General features: G+C 38.2%; 1 protein-coding gene across 3 annotated transcripts in view; it reads left to right on the forward strand.

The window, feature by feature from the left end:
* The window catches only part of GRIA2 (glutamate ionotropic receptor AMPA type subunit 2), a 288216-nt gene that overhangs the window by 178766 nt on the left and 97123 nt on the right, over positions 1–12327 (forward strand). For all 3 annotated transcript variants that reach the window (XR_014224841.1, XM_082243100.1, XM_082243099.1), the window contains exon 9: positions 1936–2046. Coding sequence is in view for 2 of the 3 variants with exons in the window: in XM_082243100.1 (XP_082099226.1) it covers positions 1936–2046 (111 nt within the window). In the remaining variant the exon portion in view is untranslated. The remainder of the gene's footprint in view (positions 1–1935; positions 2047–12327) is intronic.

The raw sequence follows: 12327 nt of genomic DNA on the forward strand, positions 1-12327 counted from the left end.
ACCTTCACATACACTTGAAAAGAATACCCATTGCCATTGTAATTATACTGTATCCTTATAAAATAAGAATTTTGTACTTACAGTGTAATCTTTTCTTGCCGTCCATTGAGGGACAAAGGAGTTCATGATTTCGTAAATTCAGGTTTTATTACTCTTTCCTCAATGGAGGAAAAAAAAAATTACAGTAAGTATAGAAACATTTTTTTCCTTATTGTCAATTGTGGGACACAGATATACAGGTAATCACTGCTAGGGGTAACTGGTACCCGAAGGAACAATAAGTCTCAAATGGTAGAACTGGAGGGCCAATCATCACATTATAAAAACAAGTAGAGTAAACACACTACTTAAATGGGAGTAAAAACAGACCAACAATTAACATGTTCACTAGGGATGGGCTTGATGTTCGAGTCGAACGTAAGCTCGACTCGAACATCAGCTGTTCATGTGTTCGCTGAACACACGAACAAATGGGGCCGTAGGCGGGAAGTTCCCCCGACGATGAGCGCCCCATTAAGCACTGCGCTAGTGCAGTAAATAAATTACTGTTGATTGGCCAAAGCATGCACCTGACCTGTATGCTTTGTCCAGTCACAGTACAGTGTCCTGTAAGAGCCATGATTGGACAAAGGCAGGCTGCCTTAAGCCAATCATAGCTCAGGGGCTAAGTCCACACCCCACACTATATAAGGCTGCTGCTTACATGGCAGCCATGTATAGTGTATGATAATAGAGGTTAGGCAGGTAGTTAGGGGATAGTGAGTTGAGTTAGTTTAGTGCAGTCAGTGTAGTGAACATACCCCAATTTTACAATGTATAGATATGTTGTAGTCCTGGGTCCCCTCTCAGTGCTCCCCAAGTTTTGTGTCCCTGTCACTTATAGTTCATGGGCAGTGCCTGGTCAAGCAGACCAAGATTTCCCTTGGACGCCAATGTTAAAGACAGGGAGCAGTGCCATGTCAAGCTAACCGATATTTCCCATAGATGCCAGTGAGCACTGAAAGCTGAAAACTGGTCTAGGCAGGAAGGGGGTGAAAGTGCCCTGTATTTAAGTGGTTAAGGGGAACCCTATGATAGAATTAAGAAAAAATGCATGTAGTTCTCCCCAAAATCCATACCAGGCCCTTTTGGTCTGGTACAGATGTTAAGGGGAACTCTATGCCAAAATGAAAAAGAAAAACGACCTGGGGTCCCCCCCAGAATACATAACAGACCCTTACCTGAGCAAGCAGCCTGGCTGGCCAGGATTGGGGGGGGGGGGGCGAGCGGGCGTCACCCCCTCCTGAACCATACCAGGCCGCTTACCCTCAACATGGGGAGTTTGCTTTGGGGTGATGAAGATAAGGACCTCTTCCCAACAACCCTGGGCTGTGGTTGTGGGAGTCTGTGGGTGGGGGGCTTATCAAAATCTGAAAGCCCCCTTTAACAAGGGGTCCCCCGATCCCACCTCCCCCTATGTGAATGGATAACGGGTACATCGTACCACTACCCATTCACCAAAAAAGTGTACAAAAAATAAACACAAAAGCAAGTTTTTTGACAAGTCCTTTATTTAAAAATAAAAAAATAGTGTCCCCCAGGTTTTTTTTTCTAGTGTCCCATCTTCCAGTAGGTGGCTGTAAAATCTGTATGTTAAAAATGCCTATGTCCCTAAATAGAAGAAAAAAAAAAGGTTTTCATTCATTCATTCATATAAGTAAAAATAAAACATAAAATGCTTTGACAAATGTAGTAAAATCAATTTCTATATTTGGTTGCTCTATCAGGTAACATTACACTCTCACGTTTTTTTGTATTCTATTACATCTTTTACGTTTTCTTACATTTTTGCATTTTTTTACTCTCTCAGTTTGCCAGTAAAACCTACTTGAATATACATATTTGTTTTTATTTTTCAATTAGCCATCACTTGCTGTTTGTTAATTTATTTGGCAGATTGGATACTGGAGCGAGCTTGACAAAATGGTGGTTACAGTCACTGATGTATTGTCTGCTAATGACTCCATGGGCCTTGAAAACAAAACTGTTATTGTTACAACTATATTGGTAAGAATTACTGAAAATGTTGATTTGTATCAAGCTAGGAACCCTGTGTTTACTTGAATTATAAAGATGTGACTTACAATGAAAATTGCACATTGTCAACTATGTAACAAATGATCTGAAACTGAAAAAAAATCCTATAATCACCTACAATTCTCTACTTTACTACTATACTTCACTTTGAAGTACGGTCCAGTGTTAAGAGTCAAATAGATTTAAAATTGCACTTTTGTCAAAAAAACAAAACTATTTATGGGTATTACCTTTAGCTGATAATGTCTATGGAAACAATTACAAGCTTTTAAGACAGAAAGCCCCTGCTTCTGGAGGATTAACACTTTAGTTGAGAAGGGCTCTCCTAAAAATAGCGGAGTTTGTCAACTCAGACTCAAAAATATACATTTATAACTCAACTGAAGTATCACACCTCTTTATCACGTTATCATTTTATGACTTGTGACTTATTTCTTTTTGTGGAAATGCTTTGAAATGCTTTTTTCTGTCAGTAAAAATTGCTGCTTCCCCCTCTTCTCCCACTCCCGTGCTCAGTGCTGGCATAGCTTAATAATAGCCACACTCCTGAGCATGTACATTGAAACTGAGCATGCTGACTAGGGGAAGATGTGAAGGCGTAACCTGACCTTCTTCTTTGTTGTCCATATCACAAGATAGGGTGTGCCTGTATGTCTTTGTAATGCCCTTGTTGCACTGGTGGTTCCAGATCACATTCAGCTATATGGCAGGGAGCCTGAATCACAAGACTCACCAAATCAATGTTTAACTGTGTATTTAACTGTTTGCCAGGAGCACAGCTTTAGCAAGGCACCTTGTTGTAGTTAGAAACAAACAAACCTTTTGAAAAGCAAGATTCTTTCCTTCCTCATGACTGGCTGTGAAAGACCTGTATTTGCTTTTTGATTTGCAGTACTGCTACCTGTTCAGTTTTGTATATGTTCAGCTTCTAGTCTGCAATTAAAGTTTAAAAAAGACTCTGTCACTGGGCGAGGGGGGGGGGGTAGAAGAGGAGTAAATTGCTCCAGGTATAAAGTGCATGCACCTAAGAGTGCCTACACATATCTGCAGTAGCTACCTAAGCCTTCCTGTCATGACCGTTCTGACAGGAGAATCTTCAGCACATTCCAGATTTTCTACGTCGGACACAGCAATGACAGCTTAAAGTTCTCAAAGTGTATTGTTAAGATTCTACTATAAAAAATCCACTAGGTGGAACGAAATTAACCTAGTAGTGGATTCATAGTATACACAAAAACTATAATAGGTACCAAAGTGTGGGTGAGTATGCGAAAAATCCCCTTCCTAAGAATAAAGCCTCATACATGGAATTAAAATCATCCCATTCCACCCAAAAGAGAGTTCCACTTCAATTCTGTTAATGTTAGAGTTGTGTCAAAAGAGTAAATGGTTAAAAAAGGTTTTTTTTTGTTTACACAAATGACTAAAACTGCTTAAGAAAAATGTTGGTGTTAGGGCAGATACAGTATACCGCAGCACGGTTAATTTTTATACGAAGTGTTTAAGTGCAGTTATAAATTACAGTACAGTCCTGTGCAGCTCACAAGAAACAAGACAGCTTATTGTTTTATAACCAAGTCACAGGATTCCCTAAGGACTGAAATTATTATCTGTAGAGGCATCCCATCCATCTCTCTATTACCTTTCTCCCCCAGCACCCTAATCAGCTCACATTGTGTATTACATGTCCCTGAACAGATATTTTTAGATCTGGTATATCAATATTTTTGTGAGAAGAAATAAAGTAATTTCCTCTCATGGGACTAAAAGTGGCTTCTGGAATATTTAAGACAGTTTTCCTGAGATATTAGCTTGAATATCAATACCGCACTACACATATCTGCCTCATTAACAGATAATGACTAAACATTCTGGTGCAATCTAAGTTTATGAATTAAGTTCAATTCTTTGGTTGTGAGGAGCTTGACAGTTGTAATTTTAATTCTTATGGAGCATTGCATGTTATAATTGTGGGCATGTCTAATGAGAACATTTGTATTCCACCCAGCTCCGAAGTCATCTGCTATTGTCATCAGCCAACTTCTCCATTTCTTATCCCAAATGCTGTTTTTAAAAACAGATACATACTTACCAAGCCCATAGGGTGCGTTGGTATTGTAACTGACTCTGGAGTTTGTCACGTTAAAGTTGCGTAAAACGCGTAACACTAAATTGGGAGTATTGTCACACAAAAAAGCAGAAAATAGATCTGGACATCAATTTTCATTATATTAGCAGCTAGGCTAGACTAAGGTCTAGTCATGGGGATTTATTATCCAGGAGAACAGTTTTTCTTAGCCAGGGGAATATGTGTTCACTTCAAACAGCCAACCAAGTGCAGAGGAAATTAAAAAATAAGTTGTCCTCCATAATTAATGAGGTACTGTAAATTAATACAGTGTAATTACAAAATATATTTTTTTAGTAAAGTAACCCAATTGTTTCTATACTTCAAGAACCTGGGAGTTACCTGAGAACAAGAATACTGTAATACTGACCTATAGTGTAAATGCCACTATTCTAGATATGTCAACTATTCTCACCTTCCCCCCTGTGCATTTACTAAGGTATTGGCAGCAGTCTGCTCATTCTGATTTACGTTTATAGGAGATTCAGATATATTCCATGACACTTGAAAGTTAGTATCCATCCCACTTTTCATGGATCAAGCCAAAGGACTCAATTTGCTTGGAGCAGCTCCAATGAGAGCATTCCTAAATGCTTGTTTACATAGTTAGTGAGATCGAAAAAATACATCAGTCCATCCATTTCAACCTAAGATGTGTGTGTGAGTTTGATGTTAACTGTATATTGTATACTCCTTTATTTTGTGGTCTTTAAGGTGCCCGTTTAATAGTTTTTTGAAACTATCGATGCTCCCCGCTGATACCACTGCTTGTGGAAGAGAATTCCACATCCCCACTTCTGTTTACTTATTACATGTCCAAGTTATTGTGTGCATCCTTAATTAATTTGAAAAAGTAAGTCTTTTCTGAGATGACTCCTACATACATTGTCTGGGTACATTATGCCTGAAGTCCTGCTGGAAAACGTTGATACTGTCCCTTGTATTCATAACCCTCTTCTACATTCATTCTTTGTGGCTCACACCCACACCCATTGCTTTTGACCTTAAGTTATCAGCGGAAAGGCATACACTTAACCAATATGTAAATGTTTTAAAATGACAATATGTGGGATTCTTAAAAAATGACAATTAAGCTGTTTTTTATGACAAGCTAACAGACTGAACAGTAGTTTTCCCATTACTAGGTAATTCATTTTGTCTGGTTCTAGTGCCAAGCATTTGTTCCCCAAGAATTACATAATGACGAGCACACATTTATCCATCTATAAACAGCTACCAGAATCTAAATGGCAAACACATCTTCAGGGATAAGCATGATATTTCCGCAATGACTCAGAATAGCATAGAACTTAGCAATTCAACTGTGACAGTGTTGTTTCATCACTAATGCAAGACAATTACAATTGGTGTCATGAGAAATTTCCATATGGTAGTGACTTCTTCTAAATTGCTCATAATTTATGAAGCACAGCTGACCTTTTGAATGTGTGACCTGGGCTCAAGACACCATTACAGATAATGTGGTGATCTAACCAATCTGGCAATGGGAATTTGTATTATGCAGATAAAAATAAGTCTGTGGTTGCAGGTATGTGAAGTTATAAAAGGACATAAGTGCAGTCACAATTTCAGTTTATTGATTGGGTATCTAAGTTAGTTCATTACTTATTTAAGTTAAAGCTTTGTTAAAAATAACTAAGCTGCCCTAAATAGTCAGGTTTTAACTTACCAGTAGAATATGTAGAAACCTAACTCATCATAAACTTAAAAAGTGCAGCACTATCTATTTTCATAGCTCCCACTGTCCAAAAATTAGTGTAAATTAATTATTTGAGGGTTGAGCTCTGGCAGTTTCCAGGGTAGGGGGAGGTCATTGTTAGAATGAGTTCCACATCCTCAGAACTATGTAACGAAGTGCAGATTTGTCAAGAGGTAAGTTATATTTACATGCTGCTTGGCCTAGAGAGAAGTAGTATACAGCAGGGGTCTCAAAACTATGTCCGTCCAGTTGTTCAGGAACTACAATTCCCTTCATGCCTAGTCATGTCTGTGAAAGTCAGAGTTTTACAATGCCTTATGGGACATGTAATTCCGCAACAGCTGGAGGGCCGTAATTTGGAGATTGAATCAAGAGTGGAAAAGAATCCGCGCTTAGGATAATATCGAAGGGAGGGGGTAGAAAAAAGCGATTGGCTGCAGCCCACTTCAGAATATAACCCACTAGAGATTATATTAGATATATAGAGGAAAAAGGAGAAGTGATTGGCGCTGCCAATATATGCATTTAGAAGTGTGGAAGGTAGAAGCTAGTATAGACAACACAGATGTCACAAATATTATAACTATTATGCACGTTTGAAAAACTGAATATTGAATAAATAAGTGAGGTTTTAAATGAGGTAAAAACAGGAATAAAGTGTAAGAGCATAAAACCTAAAGCCCAATATTTAAATGTATAAAAGTAAATAGGTATGCAAAAAAAGAAGGTGACATATACATCCACAATATACTCTAGTAAAAGATATATATAAATATATAGTGCCCTTCAAGTGAGGGTGAAGTGGTGGTGTTAAAACAATAAATAAATATATAAATTCAAAAATGATATTATAGTGCAGTGGCTATTAGGTGATATGTAACACAGGTGTATAAGTGATAATAAAAAGGTAGAGTAGAAAAAATTAATATATATAAATAATTTTACAGTGACTTGAGTGACCATAAAGTGACATGTGCAAAAAAGGAAAAGAAACCTCAATCCCAAGCCTGGGAAGAGAGAGTGCCCAATATGGTTCCCCAAAAATGACAATGGGGTGGGTCACAGATGGAGGAAAATAAATCCAAAAAAATTAATAATAAAAAATGCTGAAAAAAATATATATAAAATGGTGGCTGAGTGATTGATACACAGAATATCTCAAAATCAATAGTGTGCTAGTGAAAAAATGCGCAAAGAAAGTGGTCAAAAATGCATAAGAAAAAACATCCACTGAGTCATTAAGAAGCACATAGAGGTATATCAGTCCAAAATAGTGATGAGGTGCCAAAATCACAGGTGCGACCGGTTGGATGATTCTTAGAGTGAAGACTATGGTGCTCCCCTATTCAGTGGGTCCGGTGCTCCCCTTTCTAGTAAATACCGAGCTTACCAGAAAGTACTACCCCTACAGGGGTAGAGCGCAGGTCGATATTTGTAGGGATCGCTCCCAAAGCAGAGGGGTCCGGTCACCTGGTCCACTTCTAATATTCCAATTGCCCGAGTCACAACTAATTGGCGTGTTAGTAGGGGTGTTCCAACATTAATGCTCCAACCAAGCCATTCCAGGACATGTATATAAATAAAGAAAGATGCCTCCAAATGGTGAAATACCGCTAGACTTTTATTAAAAACATCCAAGATAAAAGCAGGTACTCACATAAAAAACAGTGCTAACGTTCCCTCAGGACTTAGGAGCCGCAAGGTCCTCTCTGGCGGTGGGGTGATGAACGGTAAGCGTTCTCCCGACCGGAGCTGCGTCCCAAGCCGATCAATACAATGCAAGCGGAAGTGATGCGGTGCGCACTCTCACGAGGTGTCCTGGGAAATGGTGTAGCCGGTGTTCTGGAGATTGGGGTGATGGGTTCCTCCTCTTGTTCGTCCTCATCAGGAGTGGTTTCTCTTGATATATAGGCTGTTGTTGGTTCCTGTACTTCCATTGCTTCCTCTCCTAAGGAATTTTGCCATTTATAGACTTTCTGATCCTTGTAGTCCAACGTATCCCTACTAAATTTCTTCTGCTTCTTCTTCTGTACTTCGGTGTCGTATTTGGCTATATTGGTTTGTAATTCCTTCTCCTTCTCTTTGTATTCGTTGGTGGTTGAGAAGGGGGTTAGTAGAGTCTTAAGTCTGGTAATATTTTTCTCTATTTCTTTGAGTTTGAATTTCCTCCTTCCAACAATTTGTTTAAGTAATTCAGATTCACATCTGTTAAAGAAATTATACCATTCCTCCATGAGGCCTTGATCTAGAATCGCATCATTGGGATGTACCTCCCATCTTAATCTCCGTGGGGTTATTCTCTCTTTAATGTACATTTCTAGTGTGGAAATGTCCCACCACACTCTTAATTGCTTCTCTAGATCATGTTTCAACTGCTTAAAAAGGCCATTAAGGTCATGGTTATTGGTCACTCTTTCATGATTAAAAATCTCTTCTATGTTAATTTCCCTGCTCCCTACATAACTAAAGAGATCCATAGCTGCAGATAGAACACACTTAGTACAAGTGTGGGGTATGAATCAAGAGTGGAAAAGAATCCGCGCTTAGGATAATATCGAAGGGAGGGGGTAGAAAAAAGCGATTGGCTGCAGCCCACTTCAGAATATAACCCACTAGAGATTATATTAGATATATAGAGGAAAAAGGAGAAGTGATTGGCGCTGCCAATATATGCGTTTAGAAGTGTGGAAGGTAGAAGCTAGTATAGACAACACAGATGTCACAAATATTATAACTATTATGCACGTTTGAAAAACTGAATATTGAATAAATAAGTGAGGTTTTAAATGAGGTAAAAACAGGAATAAAGTGTAAGAGCATAAAACCTAAAGCCCAATATTTAAATGTATAAAAGTAAATAGGTATGCAAAAAAAGAAGGTGACATATACATCCACAATATACTCTAGTAAAAGATATATATAAATATATAGTGCCCTTCAAGTGAGGGTGAAGTGGTGGTGTTAAAACAATAAATAAATATATAAATTCAAAAATGATATTATAGTGCAGTGGCTATTAGGTGATATGTAACACAGGTGTATAAGTGATAATAAAAAGGTAGAGTAGAAAAAATTAATATATATAAATAATTTTACAGTGACTTGAGTGACCATAAAGTGACATGTGCAAAAAAGGAAAAGAAACCTCAATCCCAAGCCTGGGAAGAGAGAGTGCCCAATATGGTTCCCCAAAAATGACAATGGGGTGGGTCACAGATGGAGGAAAATAAATCCAAAAAAATTAATAATAAAAAATGCTGAAAAAAATATATATAAAATGGTGGCTGAGTGATTGATACACAGAATATCTCAAAATCAATAGTGTGCTAGTGAAAAAATGCGCAAAGAAAGTGGTCAAAAATGCATAAGAAAAAACATCCACTGAGTCATTAAGAAGCACATAGAGGTATATCAGTCCAAAATAGTGATGAGGTGCCAAAATCACAGGTGCGACCGGTTGGATGATTCTTAGAGTGAAGACTATGGTGCTCCCCTATTCAGTGGGTCCGGTGCTCCCCTTTCAGTGCGCACCGCATCACTTCCGCTTGCATTGTATTGATCGGCTTGGGACGCAGCTCCGGTCGGGAGAACGCTTACCGTTCATCACCCCACCGCCAGAGAGGACCTTGCGGCTCCTAAGTCCTGAGGGAACGTTAGCACTGTTTTTTATGTGAGTACCTGCTTTTATCTTGGATGTTTTTAATAAAAGTCTAGCGGTATTTCACCATTTGGAGGCATCTTTCTTTATTTATATACATGTCCTGGAATGGCTTGGTTGGAGCATTAATGTTGGAACACCCCTACTAACACGCCAATTAGTTGTGACTCGGGCAATTGGAATATTAGAAGTGGACCAGGTGACCGGACCCCTCTGCTTTGGGAGCGATCCCTACAAATATCGACCTGCGCTCTACCCCTGTAGGGGTAGTACTTTCTGGTAAGCTCGGTATTTACTAGAAAGGGGAGCACCGGACCCACTGAATAGGGGAGCACCATAGTCTTCACTCTAAGAATCATCCAACCGGTCGCACCTGTGATTTTGGCACCTCATCACTATTTTGGACTGATATACCTCTATGTGCTTCTTAATGACTCAGTGGATGTTTTTTCTTATGCATTTTTGACCACTTTCTTTGCGCATTTTTTCACTAGCACACTATTGATTTTGAGATATTCTGTGTATCAATCACTCAGCCACCATTTTATATATATTTTTTTCAGCATTTTTTATTATTAATTTTTTTGGATTTATTTTCCTCCATCTGTGACCCACCCCATTGTCATTTTTGGGGAACCATATTGGGCACTCTCTCTTCCCAGGCTTGGGATTGAGGTTTCTTTTCCTTTTTTGCACATGTCACTTTATGGTCACTCAAGTCACTGTAAAATTATTTATATATATTAATTTTTTCTACTCTACCTTTTTATTATCACTTATACACCTGTGTTACATATCACCTAATAGCCACTGCACTATAATATCATTTTTGAATTTATATATTTATTTATTGTTTTAACACCACCACTTCACCCTCACTTGAAGGGCACTATATATTTATATATATCTTTTACTAGAGTATATTGTGGATGTATATGTCACCTTCTTTTTTTGCATACCTATTTACTTTTATACATTTAAATATTGGGCTTTAGGTTTTATGCTCTTACACTTTATTCCTGTTGTTACCTCATTTAAAACCTCACTTATTTATTCAATATTCAGTTTTTCAAACGTGCATAATAGTTATAATATTTGTGACATCTGTGTTGTCTATACTAGCTTCTACCTTCCACACTTCTAAACGCATATATTGGCAGCGCCAATCACTTCTCCTTTTTCCTCTATGTAATTTGGAGATTCCTGGTATACAGGATGTGGTATTACCTCTAAACCTAAACCTTTGAGCTCCATTAACTTAGAAAGCTTTTTTCCTAAGTACATTCAGTCTATCGCAGGCTTTTTTGTTTAACTGCGTGGAGGGGAAGTAAAGTGTTTAGAATGGAGCCTTACAAAGACCACAGATGTGTGCATTAGGAATAAGCAGACTCACCACACCTTTAACTACGTCGCATTTAAATGCATTTTGATATGCTTGACTGGGTGATGATTTTTTTTATTGTCTGACTATTTTACAGTGCAATGCCAAGAGTATAATCCATTTATACCAAAATAGTTTTATAAATAATATAATGTTATAAATAGTGATTTTATTTATAGAAAACAGCTGGCTAAAATCTAACCAGCATGGGGAAATTGGCAGCTGGAATTTGATTGTTTGCTTTAGAACTTTCCTGTAGAAACCCACTATTATCCACGGCACTAGTCTTCAAAAATTAGTCTTAGTGTACCTTTTCTGTTTATTCAGCTGTCTACTTTTTAGGGTGGAATATTGTGGGATAACAAGCAACCTACAGCACATTTTATAGGTCTATTCACAATAGTCCATAATATTTTCTTAGATGACTTTTCTATTCCTATACTTATGTGATTAGATCATTGGTAACAGTATTGTCAAATGTCTTTAACTGTTACATAGGGTCTAATTTATAAAAGTGCACTATGTATTGCCCAGAGCTGTTCTCATTCCCCTATACAGAATTGGGAAAATTTAAACAGAGGATCTGAGTGGCTGTTATGAGAAATGCACAGTGTCTGAGACTGTTGCTCCCCCAGACGCTTTGATAAATGATTGTCAGAAGAAAGTTAAATTATTCATCTTCATCTGCTGTGCTGGCAGCATAGGAGATTTAAGCATTTAATTTGCCTTTATCATCCTCATTCCCCAGAAGTAAATACTCACCTTTCCGCTATTATTGCAACACTCCACTTTGCTGCCAAAAGCAAAAGAAATACCCAGAAGTTATGGGTATGTGTGAACATGTGACTCACTGTATTCAATGCGACAAAGCTAGGTGGTTCATGACTGGCCTAGCATTGTCAAATCAGGCTTGGGAAGGAGTCCATAGCCCTGCTAAAGCTCCTTTAAGGCTGTTTGGACCTTACACTGTGTTTTTCCTGGTCCTAGTGCTGGAGCAAGGAAAGCTGAGTGTGTGCTGCGGGAGAGGGGAAGAGTTAAGTGACCCTTTTACCTTGTCTTCCATGGAAAAAGGAAAGGGTCACTTTAAATTATAAATTGAAAAAATATAAAAGCTGAACCACTGCAGCATTCATTCACGTTTCCTTACTCCCACCCTTGGAAAAAAAATATATTAGTAAGGTAGCAGCACAGCTAATGCAGCATCAACAAGAATAAAGACAGCACCAGATGGCCTTGGTGGGCAGAGTCAAAAGCTGGTGTTTTTTTTTGTACATTGGAATATATGAAATTAGGACATGGCCTATGATAGTTGTCCTGTAAGGTGCCTGTACTCTGCGCATCTTTCTATTTTATGTTGTGCTATA

This window comes from Pelophylax lessonae, assembly GCF_965119305.1.
Source record: "Pelophylax lessonae genome assembly, chromosome: 1".
Taxonomy (NCBI): Eukaryota; Metazoa; Chordata; class Amphibia; order Anura; family Ranidae; genus Pelophylax; species Pelophylax lessonae.